This window comes from Lepus europaeus, chromosome 2, assembly GCF_033115175.1.
Source record: "Lepus europaeus isolate LE1 chromosome 2, mLepTim1.pri, whole genome shotgun sequence".
NCBI lineage: Eukaryota > Metazoa > Chordata > Mammalia > Lagomorpha > Leporidae > Lepus > Lepus europaeus.
In genome coordinates, this window is record NC_084828.1 from 6,934,925 (window position 1) to 6,955,369 (window position 20,445).

The window sequence follows — 20,445 nt, forward strand, 5'->3', positions numbered from 1 at the left end:
TCTCAGACTTCCCGGAAAATTCATTACACATTTTGATAAGTGAGGTGTAAAGAAACTGAACCACGCAGATCAGATTCCCGTGAAAACACACCAGGGCTCCTCCGAGGGAGGAGGAGCTCGCTTTGCAAAACCATGGCTTTGGTTTTTCTGAACCAAAAGCATTTTTTAAAAAAATAATTTGAGACATTCAGCCATCCCAAACTGTGGCTGGGCTCACCCATCCCTAATTTCAAGGGAAATTAAATCCATCTGTTTCTCATTCATTTACACTCCGCTCACCACCGCGCTGTTTGGTAAGAGCGACGGGGCATCCAGGAAGCCATAAGGCTGCTTGTAAGCCTTGTTCTCCACCGGGAAGCAGGCTTGGCCAGCGCTCTCGTGGATCAGCGTCTCTGTATTCCACAGGGAACCCACAAAATCCCAGTGGACTTCAGAAGTCGCTGAGGTAGATGTGAGGGCGCTGATGGGTCAACCAGTCCAGTCCCCTGGCTCAGGGCACATTTATCAGCGGAGTCCCTGTTGCTCCAGCTTAGTCTCACCATCATTGGGCTCTTAGGCCCTTCCCCTTTGCAAAATCCCTTCTTGTGGCTCCTCCCACAGGTCACCGGCTCCTGGACTGCAGAGGACAAGGTCACGGCATCACCCGAGTCTCCTGTGCCTCCCCCAGCCTCTGCAAACGTTGCCACCGGTGGGCAGCAACCCAGCGGCCAGAGGCTGACCCCCAGGGTCTGGAGCTCTCTTACCCTCAGCCCAAGGAAGGCGTCAGGAGGTTTCTTGGTGGGTGGCTGATCGAGCTCCCTGCAGAGACGTAGCGGAGGGTATCTCTCAGCCCTCGGGAGGAAGCCCACAGTCACCCCGTCTTCCACGTCCCTCCCAGCCTCCAGGCTTCAGGTTCAATGAGTCTCCCGGTGTATCTGAACCACGTTTCTTTCCTCTGACAGCCAGAGAGGCAAAGCAGGCTGTACTCCCCTGAGAGTGAGCCCAGAGATGCTCAGCTCCCAGCGTGGCCTCTGCCACCCAAGGAGATGCCGGGGAGAAGCGCAAGGCCGCTTCTACCCGAACGTGATGCCACTGACAGCCGCCATTCTTGGCAAACAGCTCCCGGAGTAGACACTGCTGAGGCCTGGTCAGTTGGCTGGAGATGGCCTGTTTTCGGAGAGCGTGCTGAGGACCGACTGCCGCCATCTGGGTAAAGGCTGATACTGATGCGTGGCGATCCTTGATGGATGCTTGAAGCTGACCCTGCAAGACCCTAGATGGGGCATGGCAAGGTGGGGGGATTCTCCGGTGAGAACCAGCAGGGCTTTCTTCTTGGCCTGAGCCTGCCACACTCAGGCGACAACGGGCATGGGGTGTGGGGTCAAAGCAAGAGAGGCTGAGGTTTGAATCCATTGCTGATGGCTCTCAGCTGGGTGACCTTGGGCAAGCCCCCGAAACCTTCTATGCCTTGGTGTTGACATGGGTTATTATGGGATAGCAATGTTCCCTGCAGTTGCATTAAGAATTAAAGGAACACATTCATGCACAGCTGTGGGAACAGCAGCCGCTGCTTGGGACTTGCTTACCAAGTGCCAGCTGCCATGCTGTTATTAGCAATCTCACGGATCAACAACGCCATAGGGGGTTCACTGGGGGACACCACCTCCATCTGCCAGGGCGAAAGAAGTGATGTCATTCACGTGTGAGGAAGGGACCCGGGAAGTGCTCTTCAGCTGTCTGGAGTGGATGGAAGCCTCAGGCTCCTTTAAGCGTGGAACTTGGGCAGCCTGGGGTGCCTGTGACAAATGTAGCATCTTAGGATTCCTCCAAGGGCTCCCAAGCAAAAGTTTTCATTTCAACCAGCTCCCTAGGGATCAGCATGCACACTAATTTTTCAAACAATTCATTGTGGCAAAACTCAGGTAAAACGATGGCATCCATTTATGTGGTTGGTCCAGGTTGATAGTGAAAGGGAAATATGTAGACCTAGCAGCCAACAAAATTCTGAATACATCCACTGGGCCTGGCATTGGGGTACAGTGGGTTAAGCTGCTGCCCACAAAGCCGGCATCCCATATGGCCATCTGTTCCCGTACGGGCTGCTTCACTTCTGATCCAGCTCCCTGCTAATGCACCTGGAAAAGTAGCAGAAGATGGTCCAAGTGCTTGGGCCCCTTATGGAAGATCCGGATGGAGTTCCAGGCTCCTGGCTCTAGCATGGGGCAGCCCTAGCCATTGGGCTCATTTGGGAAGTGGACCAACCATTGGAATATCTATCTATCTATCTATCTATCTATCTATCTATCTATCATCTATCTCTCCCCCTTCTCTGTAACTCTGCCTTTCAAATAAATGAATAAATCTTAAAAAAAAGGCCGGCACCGCGGCTCACTAGGCTAATCCTCCGCCTTGCGGCGCCGGCACACCGGGTTCTAGTCCTGGTCGGGGCACCGATCCTGTCCCGGTTGCCCCTCTTCCAGGCCAGCTTTCTGCTGTGGCCAGGGAGTGCAGTGGAGGATGGCCCAAGTCCTTGGGCCCTGCACCCCATGGGAGACCAGGAGAAGCACCTGGCTCCTGCCATTGGATCAGCGCGGTGCGCCGGCCGCAGCGCGCCTACCGCGGCGGCCATTGGAGGGTGAACCAACGGCAAAGGAAGACCTTTCTCTCTGTCTCTCTCTCTCACTGTCCACTCTGCCTGTCAAAAAGGTAAAAAAAAAAAAAAATCTTAAAAAAAAAAAAAAAGTGCATCCATTGCCCCAAGAGTTTCCTCGCGCTCTTCTGTCAACATCTCTTCCTCCTCCCCTGGTCCCAGGCAGTAGCTGATGCCTCTCTGTTGCCCTAGATTATCTCAGATATTTTAGTTTTGTGTGTGATGAACTCATGCAGAATGACACAGGCACACACATACGGGGAAAACGATGAGAAGACACCAGGAGCGTAGGGGAAGACGGGGGCGGGAACTGGAAGCTCCCACAGTCAAGTGCTAGAGCTGCCAGAGGCTGGGAGAGGCCGGGGGTTCCTTCTCCAGTGAGATGCAAAGGGGCGTGGCCTGCAGAAGCCTTGACCTCAGAATTCTCGCCCCAAGATGACGAGACGACGCGTTTCTAGTTTGTGGTGGTTAATTATGGCAGCCGTGGGAAAAGCATGCAATGAACATGACTCTTGTAGGAACCTCGTGGACCTCCTTGGTTCAATCCCTGTTGCCGAATCAGCGTTAATGGGGAGACCAGAACACTCGGAAACCAGGTGGTTATTAAAGTGTCTAGTTTGGGGACTGGCATGGTGGTGCACGGAGCTAAGGCTCTGCTGCGGCACCCACGTTAGAATGCTGGTTCAAGTGCCCGCTGCTCTGCTTCTGATCCAGCTCCTTGCTGATGCACTTGGGAAAGCAGCAGAGGACGGCCCAGGTCCTTGGGTCCCTGCCTCCCACAAAGGAGGCCTGGATAGAGGCCCAGGCTCATGACTCCAGCTGGGCCCAGACCTGGCTGCTACCGTTATGTGGGGGAGAGAACCAGTGGCTGGAAGCTTCTACGTGTCTTCGTCTCTTTATTGTTGTGCCATTCAAATAAGTAAACAAATCCCCCCTCCTTGTTTTTTAAAGTGTCTGGCAACTGTTAACTGAGACAAGGAACCACCTTATCTGGTGATGAAATATGGATCTGTGGCTGTGATGACACCTTGCCCCAGGCGCCCGACCTTTGCCCTGGGAAGCATTGATGGAAACCTGAGTCATGATTCCTGCTCTGGGAGATGCAGGTGCTCTGGGCCCTGAGCTCCTCACCAGGTCGGCCTGCCCGGGGTCCCAGTCTCTACAATGGGGAGGCCTTGGTTTCTCACCTCGTGCTATGCCATGTGCTGCAGCCTGTTGTGTTTTGTCACCAGTCTTTGCTTTCTGTCCCCAGAAATAGGACTTGGGCCTTGCTTCCCATCTCCACTGACTACTCCTAGGGACCTGGTCCTGTCCTTGGGATGGAGGCCCTGGGCCTAAGTCTCTGCTCCTGGAACTTCACGCCCTTGATCTCCATCCTGGCTGTGGGCTCCAGCTTCCTCGTTCTCCTACTTGCAACTCGCTTTATCTATCTGCTCATGAAGTGGAAAGAGTCAAAGACAGCTCTTCCCCAAGGCAAAGGCCCTTCTGTCTGAACTCCTCTCTCGAGCCAGCTGCTGGGGGCTCCCTTGTCCTGCTTTTCTACATCTTTTTGGTGTCGGGATCTCTCTCATTCCTCCTCCAGCCCCGGGCATTGGAGCAGTGACTATGTGTGCTGGGGCCACTCCCCAAAGGTGTTCCAGGGAGCTCTGCTAATGCTGCCATGTTTGCCTGTCTCTACAAAGCTCTCTTTGTCTCTCAGCTCAATCAGCCAAGATCTTAAACCGATTACCTCTCTCAGGGTTTCTCTGAGGATTCCGTATAAATCCGTACAAACCAGGTGTTGGGAGCTCCACAAGACAATCAGTTTGGAGCTCGCCTGCTCCACCCACAGTGAGCCAAACTCCAGCAAAATTCCTTTATTTCTGCATTGCTAATTCAACACCTGAGGTCAGGTGTGCGCTGACACAGCAGCTCTGCCATTGTTCTGTTTGCACCGGATGCGAGCACTTGGGCTCGAGAGAATCACCCAGCACCTGCCTAGGCTGCAGGGACGCACCTGCTAGGAACCATCTGGGGGCAGGACAGGGCTGGGGGGAGAGGGCAGCCTTTCTCCTGTTGTTGCCCCTCTTGGCTTTTGCTCTTTGCTGGATAACATAGACCTCCTCCGAGCCTGGTAAGCCACTTTTCAAACGGGGATTCCAAGGGTGCCTACCTCTCTACGGAGCGATGAAGCAATCACAGGCAGCGTGAGGACTTTTGAACTGAATTAGCAGAGATTCTTGGTGGCCACGGTCTCCTCTGGGGTTCCGTGATCCTGCTCACCCTCTTCTGGTCTTCGGCCAGCTGTGTGTCCCTCCATAGCTGAGTGGCAGGGCCGTGGACTCTGTTTTAGTCTTGATGAGGGGCCTACACCCTGCCTGCTCTGCGTTTTTCAGACTGATTGCGTCACATCAATTCTGACTTCTGGACACTTAGTGCATGTTCTTGGCCCCTAAATAAGAGACCCCTTGAAGCACACAAAACCTCACATGATATGTTCAACCTCATGGTCTCACCCTTGCCCTGGGCGATGCATTCTGTGAGGTTAGCCCTGATTCTGATGCATCCCGCTTGGACTCGGCTCCACAATATGCTTCTCACGTTGTGCACTGAGGGGATGGGACATTGGACAGCAAGGGGAAGACCCAGGATGTTGCCGTTGCCTGCCTTGGAGAGCTGCAGGGTCTTCTGTAGAGGGTGGGGCACTGGACTTGGCTCACCTCTTTCATTGGGCACAAAACGGATTATTGAATGTCTGAAGAGGTCGTAAACATTCAGAAGCCTACAAGCATACTATTTGCTCTCTGCATACCCAAGGTGTGACCAGACGTCAGGGGACAGGTGTGTGGCACCTGCAAGCAGCGGAGATGTGTGGGAACAGAGCATGCTCCCACAGGGGGCAGGACAGCCAGACTTGTCACCAGGGCAGGGTGAGGAGAAGCACGCATCGCTCTGGATTCGTGTAAAACAGTCTGTGGCTTGCAGCTGATCTTTTAAAGATTTATTTATTTATTTGGAAGTCAGAGTTACAGGCAGGGAGGAAGAGACAGAGAGAAATATCTTCCATCTGCTGGTTCACTCTCCAGACAACCGCAACAGCTGGGGTTGGGTCAGGCCAAAGCCAGGAGCCAGGAGCTTTATCGGGGTCTCCTGTTGGGGTGCAGAGGCCCAAGAACTTAGGCCATCATGCGCTTTTCCCAGGCGCATTAGTAGGGAGCTGGACTGGAAGTGGAGCAGTCAGATTGGAACCGGCGCTCCTATGGGATGCTGGTGCTGCACAGGTGATGGCTTTACCCTCTATGGGACAATGCTAGCCCCCGGCTGCAGATCTTACGTCGATGCTAGGTATGCTAAACAGAGTTGGCAGGCAGGTTCACTCTCAGGTGGAAAGAGTAGAATTTAGATGCTCTCACTACCAAAAATAAATAAATGAATAAATAAGATCGTGGGGTGCTGGGCCTATCGATCAGCTTGATGCACTTACTCCATAGTGCATGAAGGAACTTCAAAAAGTCCCTGGCTGGCCGGCACCATGGCTCACTAGGCTAATCCTCCACCTGCGGCGCCAGTACCCTGGGTTTTAGTTCCAGTTGGGGCGCCAGGTTCTAGTCCTGGTTGCTCCTCTTCCAGTCCAGCTCTCTGCTGTGGCTCGGGAAGGCAGTGGAGGATGGCCCAAGTGCTTGGGCCCTGCACCCACATGGGAGACCAGGAGGAGGCACCTGGCTCCTGGCTTTGGATCAGTGCAGTGAGCTGGCTGTAGCAACCATTTGGGGGGTGAACCAACGGAAGGAAGACCTTTCTCTCTGTCTCTCTCTCTGTCTAACTCTGACTGTCAAAAAAAAAAAAAAGTCCTTGGAAAATAGAACGAAAAGGTAGCTTGGGGCCAGCGTTGTGTCATAGTGGGTTAAGCCTCACTTTAGATGCAGGCATCCCACATTGGAGCACCGATTCAAGTCTCGGCAGCTCTGCTTCTGCTACAGCTCTCTGCCGATGTGCCTGGGAAGGCAGTGGAGGATGGCCCAAGTCCTTGGGGGCCCTTCCTCCCATGTGGGTGACCTAGATGGACTTCTGGGCTCCTGGCGTTGGCTTGGACCAGCCCCAGCTGGTCAGCTGGTGGCCTACAAAAGGTTCATGGAAAATGAGTTCAATGAACAACTATTTTTGGATTTCAAAAATTTTTTGCACCAAAATAAACTTATTTTTCAATTCAATTTTCCACAAATGCTTTGAAAAGATTTATTTAATTATTTGAAGGGCAGAATCACAGAGTCTGAGGGAGAGAGACCTTCTATCTGCTAGTCCACTCCTCAGATGGCTCAACAGTCAGGGTTCAGCCAGACCGAAGCCAGGAACCAGGGACTTTGTCTGGGTCTCCCATATGGACAGCAGGGGCCCAAGTACTTGGACCATCCTCCGCCATCCCAAGCCATTAGCAGGGAGTTGTATTGGGAGTGATGTAGCAGGGACATGAACTGGCACCCATATGCAACGCTGGCATCACAATTAGTGGCTTAACCCCACCCCCATACCTACCAGCCCCCTTTGCAGGAATTTTTTGAAGTGCCTTAAATACACATACCAAAATAGCCTACTGCATCCCATAAGCAAATGCAATTATAAAATTGAAAAAGCATTGCAAGCAAAATCTTTGAAAAATAAGAGCAAAAGTTTCTGGCAACCTCAATACAAGCAACTAAGAGACCTGCAGAACCGAATCTCTGCTTGGGACTGGAAACAATACGCTGAGTCGCTCAGTTATGCCCCATGATGAGGATTCTAGCGCAAGGGACCGGACTCCGACTCAGCAGGCTAAGCAGCCGCTTGCGACGCCAGTGTCCCACATTGCGGCTCTGGTTCAAGTCCTGGCTGCTCCTCCTCTGGTTCCACTTCCTGCCCAGCTACTTGGGCCCCTGCCAGCCACACGGGAAACCTGCACAAGGTTTCTGGCTCCTGGCTTTGGCCTGGTCCAGACCTAGCTGTTGCCATAATTTGGGGAGGGAACCAGAGGATGGAAGATCTCTCTGTGTCTCTCCCTCTCTCCCCATCACTCTGTCTTTCAAATGAATAAGTGATTTTTTAAGAAGAACTATAATCTAAGTTAAATTCAAGTATAGGAATGGAGTGATTTGGAAGAGAATAACTTGAACAAAGTAAGATTTTTCTGAAAAGAAAATGGACTTTGACATAAGAAGAATTAAACCGTTAAACTTGTTTGGCAATTTTTTTTTTTTTTTTTTTTTTTTTTTTTTTTTTTTTTATGGCAGGTGGCAAAGCCGTGGATTCCGGGAAGAGAAATTGCAGCTGCCAGGATGCTGTGTTCCCAGCCCAGAACCAAAGTCTCATACAAACTCCCTGCTTCCCTGTCGCAGGGACACAGTGTGGGGCAAGCAATAGACTTGGATAGCCCAGTTCTCGGCCAAGGTCACCCCCAAGGGCAAGCGGCACTTGAGATAATGGGACAGAAAAGTATATGTGTCTGGGAACTTCTGAACAATGAACAAAATGTGTTCCTACGGGGCTGCAGTTGGCTGTGCTCTCTCTGGAAACGTGACCTTCTTCCCAGACGGTCCCATCAAGAAGGACCTGCGACCGTCTGTCCCAGGCTTGTTCATTTCCAACGCTCTCATGCGCAGTCAGAGAATGAAGTCTTCACGCACACCCCTGCCCCCGAGAGACCATGGCAGTGAGTGAGCCAAGACTCTAAAGGAGAAGGTTCCAATGGAGCCACGTGGGGACTGTTTGGAGCAGCGGCCGCTGTGTTGTTGAATGTGGGTGTGGTTTCCCCAGGAAACAGCCCGGAGGGCTGCTCTTGTGTGCAGCTCTGCTGTGGGGGTTGTAAGTAGTTGTTGTTTTACAGACACAGCCCTACCTGCGTCTCCCATTTTTTCTTTCCCTGAATCCATCGCGGGGCTGGGAGTGGGGGGGGAGGGACTGTGTTTAGGGATTGGATACAGAAAAGATGCTGTGAAGGCCGACTGGCTATCTTATCATTGACACAAATAAACTGGCAATCAGAGTGTTCGCTAGGAGATGAGGCAGGGATCAAAGAGAAGCGAAACACCTTCTTTTAGGCACTATTAGAAAATGCCACCTCACCAAGCTTTAAGGACTTAGGCATCCCCAAGCTGTTGCGGTTGTAGTCACTGGAGAAGGTCAGTCCCCAGGAGCTTATCTCTGAGCCTCCGTAGGATGAGTCCATGCGGGAGCTGCTGTGGCACTGTTTCCACAGCAGTGACCGGAGATGAAACTCAAGACCACAAAATTCGCTTTTTTGCGCTTGCTATTACTTCACATGCGAGGGTGACTCCATATACCGAGACAGAAAAAATAATAACGTGATAAATATATGAAAATAAGAAATGGCTTGATAGACAGAAGTATGAATTCCTTTCATGTATAAGTTCATATTCAGAGCTAATGGATCATTGCATGGGGGCTCAGGGGCAGCCAGTGTACATACATCAGTTAGTGTGAAATTTCCAGCAGTCATTGAACCGGTCAACCTTGAGAGAAACACACATCACCCAAGTCCAAGACCAGCTTAACAGTGGGAGGAAAGAAGGGGCCGAGCTTGGAGACGAGATATCTTTCTGTATCCAGGAAGCGTCCCAGGCGCGATGGACTTGGTGCCCGGTCGCAATCTGGATGTCATCTGGGAGTTCTCTCTCCATAGCATTCCCGCGAATTCCATTAAGTAGTATTTTGGAGTGAGTCCTTTTGGAAGGGAGGGTCTATTTACCAAAGCCTTCTTTTTGTAACTTAAAATTCCATGACACCCTACCGAAATAATTCCTCAAAAATAGATCCAAGTTGGCTGTTGGCCTGCCTTCCTCTCCCGAGTGCTATTTAATACTCGTGTCGGCACACAAACACGGCTTCCTTTTGTGATCTGGAGGTTTGTTTTTGTAAAAATTCCCTGATACAGTCATGCTTCCTGGAATGATTTCATTGAGTACAACATCCTTAATCCTAAGATCTGATTGCAGATGGAAGATGAAAGAATATCGCTAAACTCCGGTGAATGAAAAAAAATCTTCTCTTTGAAATTCTCTCCAGTCACCTTTTTGGAACCACTTTATTTTTCCATTATAATAAGCAATCTGCAACGATAACAATAATAGTAAAATAAATGGAGAGGCCGCACAGTTCTTAGCTCAGAATCGCAATGCTGGTTTGGTTTTTGGGGGTAGATCCTCCAGAGCCCACTGCGGTGATTCGCCTGGGAGCCCATTCTGAGTGGGTTCTACCTTTTGTTTACTTGAATGCTTTTGAGGCATGGGAGTTGTTGGGAGTGGGAAGGCGTGGATTTAGATCAGATCGCGCCTTGTTAAGGACTCCACTGCGAGCTGGGAGATGCCAAATGAAGGCAAGTTGGTGGTGGATTTTAGGATGGCTTTTCCATTCTTGAATCTACCCTCCAGTGCTGGTGAGGACAAACAAGCTTACAAACAAAAACTACATTGCTCTACAACCGGGGCCGGAGAGTCTGGACTCCTGCGCACCCAGAGGTTGGGGAACCTCTGAGCCCAGAGCTCAAGGCTGGTGCCCCAGGAGACGCCCAAGGCGGGCTCAGAGAGCACGCTGCTCCCCACCGCACAGGGGAGTGCTGAAGGCTGGGCCCCCTGTGTTCGGCTGAAGTCGACTTCTGTTAACTGAGAAGCTGGGAGAATAGGTTTTCAGAATACCTTCTTCCCTGCTGTCAGTGTGTGACTTCCATGTCCTCGAACAAAGGGCCGTGTATTTTTTTCTCCTCTAGGGAAGAACAGAGTTTGGGATGATGTGAATACATACTATAGGTTTGTCAGATTTAACAAATAAATTAACAGTGTTTCCAGTTACATTTGAGGATTTTTTTAAACATTTATTTGAAAGGTGTGTGTGTGTGTGTGTGAGAGAGAGAGAGAGAGAGAGAGAACTTCTATCTGTTGATTCATTCCCCAAGTAGCCAGAATGGCCAGGGCTGGGTCAGGCTTGAAGCCAGGAGCCCAGAATTCCATCTGGGTCTCCCATGTGTATGGCACGGGCACGAGCACTTGGGCCATCTTCTGCTGCCTTCCAAGGTGCATTAGCAGGGAGCAGGCCTGGAAGTGGAGCAGCTGGGACTTGAACCGGCACTCACTGCAGGCAGTGGCTTAACCTGCTGCTCCAGGGCACCAGGCTCCCAGCTGAGGATCATCCAATTCTGTAATTGATTGAAAGAAGTTGAACACAGAATATTCTAACAAAGTCTACATAGAACGAAAGTCGTTGGATACAGGACATCGTGTGCCCACTCTGTGGAACAACATTCAGAGTCCTGTGGCCTTGACCCACACTTATGACACCTGGGCTTGTACATCCGTGTATCAGTTATGTTCTTTGACGTCTGTGATCCACTGTTATAGTTCTGTTGGTATCAACTTCAATCGGCAGCCTCCTCTTGCGCTTCTCTTTATACACGCCACCAACACACCAACTGCAGAGTACAATTCCTGTTACTGATTTTTGGATACCCAAATGTCCGCAAATCTTAATATGGATTGATTGACTGCTTCCTAGAGCTCCAAATTCTCTGCCGTGGTGGGCTGGATCGGCAATAGGATTGAGCAGTCAACCACGCACGTATCAAGTCAAAGGAAATTGGCGTCAACAGGATAAAGGGCTGGAAATGCAGACGGAGTGAAATGGCTGCAGCTTTATTTTCACCCCGCCTCTCCCTCCATCGAGAACTCGGTGGGAAAACTTTGGGAAAAAGTTGGGCTTAATATGTTGGTGTGTCTTAAAAGTCTAGGAAAGTCGATTTTCCTAGAAGGCAGAGAGCACAACGTTGGCCTGCTATGCAGTAAGCCCACGCGGTTATTTTCACCCTACAAAAAGAAAGACTTTTGGCTGGCGCCGTGGCTTAACAGGCTAATCCTCCGCCTTGCGGCGCCGGCACACCGGGTTCTAGTCCTGGTTGGGGTGACGGATTCTATCCCGGTTGCCCCTCTTCCAGGCCAGCTCTCTGCTATGGCCCGGGAAGGCAGTGGAGGATGGCCCAATTCTTGGGCCCTGCACCCGCATGGGAGACCAGGAGAAGCACCTGGCTCCTGGCTTCGGATCATCGAGATGCGCCGGCTGCAGCGGCCATTGGAGGGTGAACCAACGGCAAAAAGGAAGACCTTTCTCTCTGTCTCTCTCTCTCTCACTATCCACTCTGCCTGTTAAAAAAATAAAAATAAAAATAAATTAAAAAAAGACTTTTCAGCATGAAACCCAACTTGATCAACTACTACCCTTCATTTCCTATGCTTTTCTCACTGCCCTCCTTACTCTGATGACAAAGACTTAGCCTCAGATTCCTTTGAAAAATCCAGTCGCAAGTGCAGTAAGGGCAGAGTTACTGGTGCATACTAGTGCCTCAAGTGAAGTAGCCCCTTTATTCTTTAAGAGCCAATCAGACTTGAAGCCTAGCACCTCCTTGCAGATTCTAACTCTGGATGTTCTAACTCTGCTCAGGAGTCACGGGCATGCTGAGCGAGGAAAACCACGCAACGGCTGTCCACAGCCCAGAGGTGGGCGGGCGGCTCAGTCTGAGCAGAGAGGAGCTGCAGCTCTGGAGGTGAACAGCTCGGGTGTGCATCTCGGCGAGGTGGAACCTGACGCCTCAGACACGCGAGTGCAAGCCTTCCCAGGAGGCGGAAAGGGAGCGCGCCTTGGACCCAAGCGCAGGTGCCCGCCACACGCTGGACTTCAGATGCACACACAGCCCTCAGAAATCAAGACTTGACGTGCTAATACCTTTCATTAAAAAAAAAACAAAACTCACGTCATGGGAACGACCATGCAAAGCCGGTAATTTCAAAGGTTGAACAGGTGAGGGAGAACCAGCAGGGCTGAGAGCTAGGGTTGAGGGAGGGACGAACAGTCTTCATGATGCCATGGGGTCAAATGTCCCAGTGACCACGGCAGTGCCCACATGGTGACCTAACCCCAGGGTGATTCCTTGTGTTACCGATGCCGAGGCCTGGTGCTTCCCAAAGCATTGTACCTCTCCTCTCTTTCCCTCCCCTCCCTCCCCCTCCCCTTCCTATCTATCTCCCTCCAGCTGATAAGTGTGTGTACTGCGGATCCTAGCAAAGAGTGGAAGTGCCACATTTTTTATACCAGACGAGAAACACTACTTTTGATATGGACATTAATGAACATTTTGGTAATATTGAAATCACAGTTGATTAGAATTGGAAGTTCATTAAAATAAAAAGGAAACAAAATTCGCCTACATGTTTGGCACCCTAATTCTTTTTTCATATACATGCAGTTTCTTAAGTCTCTGGAGGTTCTACTGGGTGTTGTCATTGCTCCGTGAGTGAGAAAGGGAGTTCCCCTCGCCCCGAGTCCAAGTGGCTCACTGTGAACACTGCTTCACTCCCTAGGGCCACTGGCTACAAGGAGCCGTGCCAGCACCACCTGTTTTACTACCAAAGTAAGACATGGCTTGCGGATGACACTGTTTTACTGGTTTTGACTTCATGGTTTCTCAAATGGAACAGCGTTTTCAAATGGTCCTACTTAGAAGGCCCAATGCACTGGAAATATTTCAAAATACACAAGACATTTGGGGTGAAAAATATTCCATTCATTTGGCTATACCTTACTTGAAGGCTGGGTATGAACCCGTTTCGATCAGAAGTCTGCCCAGATATAATCAAATGAGATTGCTACCTACATCTTTTGCTATGTATTAACACGAGCATATTTTGTCCAAAATTACAAAAGTTAAGTGTGCCTGGCAAAATAGTAATTTTCAAACCAGACACAATCTTACTGAATATTATGTTACAATATGATTTTTTAAAAAGATTTGTTTATTTATTTGAAAGGAGAGTTACAGAGAGGTAGAGGCACAGAGAGAGGTCTTCCAATCGCTGGTTCACCCCCCTGATAGCCACAAAAGCTAGGTCTGAGCCGATCCAAAGCCAAGAGCCAGGAGCTTCTTCTGGTCTCCCATGCAGGTGCAGGGTCCCGAGGGCATGGGCCATCTTCTGCTGCTTTCCCAGGCCACAGAAGAGAGCTGGATCAGGAGTGGAACAGCCAGGACTTGAACTGGCACCCATATAGGATGCTGGCACTGCAATTGGAGGCTTTAGCTGCTACGCCACAGCGCCGGCCCCTACAATATGATATAATGATGTGTGCATGTACTGGTTTGTGAGATGCTCTGTGTGTGTGTGTGTGTGTGTGTGGTATAAAATATCAGATGATCAAGTTTTTAAAATGTAGTGGAAATCCATATACTAAATGAGCATAAAAAATGATTTCTAAGTTTTATGCCTTATCATGGTACCATGTACAACGTGAGCGAGATTCTGAATCTTGAAGACATTCAAAATTAACATTGATATAAATACTGTGAGAATATTTCAATAGTGCAATAGAAAAGCTGTAAACAAGCCTGTAGCTTTATGTTCCTGCCAATTATACTACAACATACATTAAAAACCGGGCGTAATAACTACAGCAACTAATACTAACTATACTAGCATGTAACGTTTTTCTAAATAATGGAGATAAAAAGCCATCCAACATGAAATTATCAGCAGAAAAATTTAAAAATTCCTGAATAAGTAAAGACGCAGTCCTCCTCTCCTGCATGGGTTGGGAATGTTCTTTTTCAAACCTCACCCCTTTGTCTGACACCTACCTTACATTGGGTCTAGGACCAGAGGTCTGATTGCCACATTTTCCCCCTAAAGGAAGAAAATGTGTAACTAAGGTAACGTCCAGCTATGGCCAGACTGGCTGTAATCCATGTCATTATTTACTAATAATCCAGTTTATTCCTTCTATTTCTCTGAGTCTCGGTGTTCACCCTCTCATAGGAGCAAGTATTTGTGAGCATGTTTGTGGGAGACTTTCTCTTAATGGCAAATGTCTTACATCCACATGTCCCTCCATTCTGCTTGCAGAGTGTGTGCATGTGTGTATGTGTGCACGTGTGTATGTGTGCACATGTGTATGTGTGTATGTGTGTATGTTTGTATGTGTGCACGTGTGTATGTGTGCATGTGTGCACTTGTGTATGTGTGTGCACGCGTGTATGTTTGTGTGTGCACGTGTGTGCACGTGTGTGCATGTGTACATGTGCATGTATGTATGTGTGCATGTGTGTATGTGTGTGTGTGCACGTGTGTATGTGTGCACGTGTATGTACGCACATGTATATGTGTGCACGTGTGTATATGTGCACATGTATGTATGCACATGTGTATATGTGCACGTGTGCATGTGTGCATGTGTTCATGTGTATATGTGCATGTATGTATGTGTACATGTGTGTATGTGTGCATGTGTGTATGTGTGCATGCATGTGTACATGTGCATGTATGTATGTGTGTATGTTTGTATGTGTGCACATGTATGTATGAACATGTGTATGTGTGCACGTGTATATGTGTGCATGTGTGCATGTGTGCACGTGTACATGTGCGCGTGTGCATGTGTGGGGCGGGGCTCACACAGATGAGTATGTACGGCCATCTTTGCTTGGCTGAGTACACACATCTCTCTTGTTTTGAATGGAATGAGAATCCCCGTCACACATGTAGCCAATCCCAGCCCTCTGACTTACTACAGGTGCCAGACTTCTCCGTTTTGCCAGAAATGAAATGCTACTTCTTGAACACTGAGTTGTACAAGACTTATTTGAAATACAGAGAGTGTTCTTTATGTGTTTTAAGAGTATCAAATTTTATTCACGCATGGAGGAGTCATCTTGTTTGAAAGTTCCTTGCCCTTAGCCCCACAGAACCTTACAAACCAGCACCTGTCGTGTTCTGTTACACAGTTTCATTTTTCTTTGGTGCCAACCATGATCAGCAAGCCCTGCGCTTAGCACAACTTAGACAGCCAATACTCTCAGGAGTTTTGCTTTGCTCCTGGGATGTCAGTGGACAATTCTGTGCAGTTCCTCCGTGGGCAAGATTCTTCAACAGATAAGAAACACGATGGACGGAGGCGATGTTGGCCCGCAGGGAAGGCGGGTCTGGAAGTCCTGGGTGTGGGACCCACAGTCAGTTTTCCATGTGGCTTCAGAAAGTGACTTGGAAAATATCGTCCAGAGCATAGCTCATCCAGCTTCCGTTTGTACTCGAATTTCTGGGGGCGGGGGGGAGGGCGGTCTTGTTAAGACACAGATACTGATCCTGCCAGTACCACTGAAGTCTCGGGATCTATACTGCTAAAAAGCTGCTACATGCTCCGGGCGCCACATTTTGGATAGAAGGGAATAATAGCATGAGCTCCGTAGGGAGATTCTCCACATCTGTTATTTACGAATATGGTTGATTTCGCCCTCTCAGTTCAGGCCACTGAAGAAGTGTAAAAATGCAGTTACTATGCTCTGTGAGCGTCCAGTCTCCCCACCAGTGCTTTTTGGGCATTACCAATCATGATCACAGAGAACGTTCTCTCAGCTGGAACAAGAGGAGCGTGTTTCAGAGCAATGATGCAAGTGAATACTGACCCCCACTTCAACCCTTGGCCATAATGTCTTTGATACCCAGATTAAATAAATACCTTATAAGAAAGCTGATATTCTCCCTTGGAAGTACATTTCCCCTCAATATCAGCATTGCTAAATATCTCTCCGTCCAACAAGACGTTTTCTCAACTGCTCTAGACCACGCTCTTCAAAGGGAAGCCCTACTTCTGAAAGTTTGAGTTCTGAGAGTTCAGTTCAGACAAGGCACTCCAAGGAACTTTCTAGAACTCGGCCACGCTTGCTTGGCCACCCGGTCAGAGTCAAAGATGGACGTTGTACGTCCCTGCGGTCTTTCCAAGCGGGCCCTCGTGCTTTTGCTCTCGTAGCGACCTTAGGCATTGAAGGCAGCACCCAGGTGAAATAGCTCTCAAAGGTGCAGGCAGCCCGCACCCTGGGATCAGACATTGCTCTGCTGTAACAAGAGGGTCCTCAGCTCCCTCTCCCTCTGATCCTCCTGCCTGTACTTCTCCTCCAGTTTCTGCTTCTCGGAGTCCGCGCAGTAGATGGTACAGTCTGAGCTCTTGCGGATCTGTTCGAACTGGCTGAAGTCAGCCACGTACTTGCCGTTCTTGGAGAGCGAGACCACAGGCACGAACTCAAAACCCCAGTAGATCTCCTCCGGGATATAGGAGGTTCGGCTCTGGCAGACGGCGCTGGTGGATTCCACGGTGGCGTTGAGCAGGACCACGAGCTCAAACTCCTTCTCCTTCAGATTCTGGGGCGTGAGGTCTCGCAGGGGGCTGGTCTCGTCCAGCACATGGTAGAAGGTCATGGGCAAGATGAGGAAGGGGCTCTCGGACGAGGAGTCCACGTGGAATTTGACCGTGGCCTGGTTGAGCAGGATGCGCTCCCCTTCCTTGGTGACGTGGGTCTGGAGGAGCTTGCCCGAGAGCTGGCATTGAATCAGGAGGCTCTTCCTCATGTTGGCCACCTGGATCACCAGGCACAGCTTCCCGTTCTGCTTGGTGATGACTGCGCAGTGGCTGAACTTGATGGTCTCGGCTCGCTTTTTGGGTCTCGCGATTTTGGCCAGGAAGGTGCCCGTGATGAAGATCTCGATCAAGGTCGTGATGACCAGTTGAGCCACCAGCAGGAAGATGGCGTGAGGACACTCCTCTGTGATGGAACGGACGCCGTAGCCGATGGTTGTCTGGGATTCCAGGGAAAAGAGAAAGGCCCCCGTGAGAGAGTCCACTTTCATGATGCAGGGGGTGTGATTTGAGATCCGCTCACTGGGCTCCAAATCCCCGTGAATAAACGCAATGGCATAGTAGATCACTCCGAAAAGGAACCAGGTCATCACAAAGGTGGCGGCAAACAGCGTGAGCTTGTACCTCCACTTCATGTCGATGACGGTCGTCCACAAGTCTTGCAGGTAGAGTAAGTAGATCCCGTCCACTTTGTCGATCCTCACGTTGCTGTGGCCGCTCTTGGACATGACTCGGGGCCGGTGGGCCTTGAGCATGGCCCCGGCAGTGTGCTTCCCCAGAGGGGCCCCGGGAGGGCTCACGTGAAGGGCATCCATGCTCAGGCTCTCAGAACCACCTAAGGAGACCACCAGCAAAGGCATTCCATTACTTTCCTAAGTGGTAGAACTGCTGGAATATACAAATAGGACAATCACGTAAAATTAGTATGGATGGCCAGATGGGCCTCCATATCCAGGGGAGACTGGATCTCCAATGCCCTGTGTGCACCAAGACCCATGGAAACTCAACTCTGTTTGTCTTCTTTTTTTTTTTTTTTTAGATTTATTTATTTATTTGAAAGGTAGGAAACACAGAGAAGGGAAGAGGGGAGAGGGAGGGAGGGAGGGAGAGAGAGAGAGAGAAAGATATTGATTTTCTATCAGCTGATTCACTCCCTAAATGGCCACAATGGTCAGGGCTGGGCCAGGCTGAAGCCAGAAGCCAGGAGCTTCCTCCTAGTCTCCCACGTGGGGCACATTAGCAGGGAGCTGGATGGGAAGTGGAGCACCTGGGTCTTGAGCTGGTGCCCCTATGGGATGCTGGCACTGCAGGCAGAAGCTTAACCAGCACAGGCCCCTGTTTTCTCAAAGTGTGTCCGATTTGCATTAAATAAAGAATCACCCCATATACTGTCAACCACCTCCACATTACGTATAACACCCAGCACAACTGAAATAAGTTGTTATATTGTGTAGGGAATAATGGCAAGAAAAGCAGCCTGTACACATTGAATTTGGAATCCTCTTTTTTCCCAAACGTTTTTGACCCATGACTGGTTGAAACTGCAGATGGGAACACCCCGTGGATGCAGGGCCAAGCGGGAAGGAAGCCTTCCAAAGGCTAGCTCAGCTGACCTGCACTGGGGCAGCCGGAGGCACCGGGACTTTGCGGCAAAGCCAAGGTGGGTTAGGCATCCACTCCCCAGTTCGTCAGTTGCGTGACCCAGGCAAGTTATCTAAGCTCTGGACCTCAGCTCCTTAATCTTGGAAACAGGAAGAAAGCCTATTTCTCGGGTTTTTGTGACGATTAAATGAGAACCCTGTACACAAAACAGAACCTCGTACTCGCAAACTGGTTTCATGCTTTCCTTTGTGATAGCATACTCTTAGGCTAAATCCTTGAGTATCATGAATATTTGTTTACATTCAGCCTTCATGGTTTCCCGTGACAGCAAATTAAAACGTTATTTGACTAAGCATAGCTCTAGTTCTGATACAGCTCAAATCTACCATCCATCAAGATAATTCTTCACGTGGCAATGGTGTTAGTAAAATTTTAAGAAGCTCTGGTAGAAGTCCAGCACCATGGTGCAGCGGGGTAAGCCACCACCTTCAACAGAGCTGGTTCAAGTCCCGGCTGCTCCACTTCCAATCCAGCTCCCTGCTGGGAAAGCAGTGGAACTGGGTCCACGTATTTGGGCTCCTGCCACCCATGTGGCAGATTCGAATGGAGTGCCAGGCTCCTGGCTTTGGCCTGGCCCAGCCCTGGCGATTTTGGCCATTTAGGGAATGAACCAGAGGACGGAAGATATCTCTCTCTCTCTCTCTCTCTCTCTCTCTTTAAAGATTTATTTATTTATTTGAAAGTCCGAGTTACACAGAGAGAGGAGAGACAGAGAGAGAGAGGTCTTCTATCTGCCAGTTCACTCCCCAATTGGCCGCAATGGCCAAAGCTGTACCGATCCGAAGCAGGAGCCAGGAGCTTCCTCTGGGTTTTCCCTTGTGGGTGCAAGGGCCCAAGGACTTGGGCCATCTTCTACTGCTTTCCCAGGCCATGGCAGAGAGCTGGATCGGAAGTGGAGCCGGGACTCGAATCAGCGCCCATATGGGATGCCGGCACTGCAGGCGGCGACTTTACTCACTAAGCCACAGCGCCGGCCCCCCTCTCTCTCTCTTTAACTCTACTTTCAAATTTCTTTTTTTAAAAAAAGAACTTGGGTAGCATTGATAATTTTTCAAACCTACCTTTTGCATGACACTTTTTGCAGCAGCAATTCAATTTCCCCCAACGCAATCAGTAATTTAAAATCTGTGCCCTCTCCCTGTTTTTGGTGATACTGGAACCAACTCAGCTATCAAAGGACCACAGTACACTTCCGGCAAGAAATTAAGCTCTATCTGTGGCTCATCTACATGCAGGCGACGCTCAGAAAACGACTGCCAACGTCGTTTGAGCTATGGCACAAGAGTTTTGCCTTCCTCCTCAGAACTCAGCAGAGCCCACAGGAAGAACCTATTTTACAGAGCGGATGAAAAAAGCAGAGTATGCACCTGACATTGCAGCAGAAGGAGCCCACCTACACAGAGCGCTGGGCTCCCACGCTCAGCTCCAGACGCGCTCCGTGCTGTGTCAGCAGGCAGCAACAGGCTGCCCGTGAGGCCGCGGGCATCCTGCAGCACCTGCACGGTGCCTGAGAGCAGCGGGTCCCCATATCCTTGAAACAGAGGATCTGAGTGACTACGGGGAAACCTTACCTGGCTGACATGCTGTCTTCCATCTCAGTGGCGTCGGAAGAACAAGAGAAAAGCCGTCCCCTTTTACAAAGGAACTGATACACGCTGGTCTGATTCATGCAGTAATCTCCCCTATTCTAGCAGCATTATCTCAATAGGAGTTTGGAAAGTGATCCCCTGGGCAAATCCCTCCAAGGGACTGGAGACTGTATCCCCTGCCGGGGTGAACCTGCTCAGGAGGCTCTGCGGGGCATTTTCATTTTCCTGTTCCATTACCAAGGGCACATCCTTGAAATGATTTTTTTTTTCGTGGAAAGGAAAGTCACTCTTTCATTGTCCTTCAAAGAAGGGCCATGGGTTATTCAGAATCTCGCTTACTTGTTAAAGGTGCCTCTACTTTTCTTGGGACTCGCT

The 20,445-nt window shown here is 49.9% G+C and overlaps 1 protein-coding gene across 1 annotated transcript; it reads right to left on the reverse strand.

Annotated features, from left to right (window-relative positions):
- Window positions 1-15,751: 15,751 nt before the first annotated feature.
- KCNJ15 (potassium inwardly rectifying channel subfamily J member 15) lies at window positions 15,752-20,121 on the reverse strand. The gene is made up of 2 exons (XM_062175238.1): window positions 20,053-20,121; window positions 15,752-17,654 (listed from the first exon to the last, which is right to left on the reverse strand). Exon 2 carries the CDS (start codon window positions 17,632-17,634, stop codon window positions 16,507-16,509), a length of 1,128 nt encoding a protein of 375 aa, XP_062031222.1. The 5' UTR covers window positions 17,635-17,654; window positions 20,053-20,121; the 3' UTR covers window positions 15,752-16,506.
- Between the last annotated feature and the right edge of the window lie 324 nt (window positions 20,122-20,445).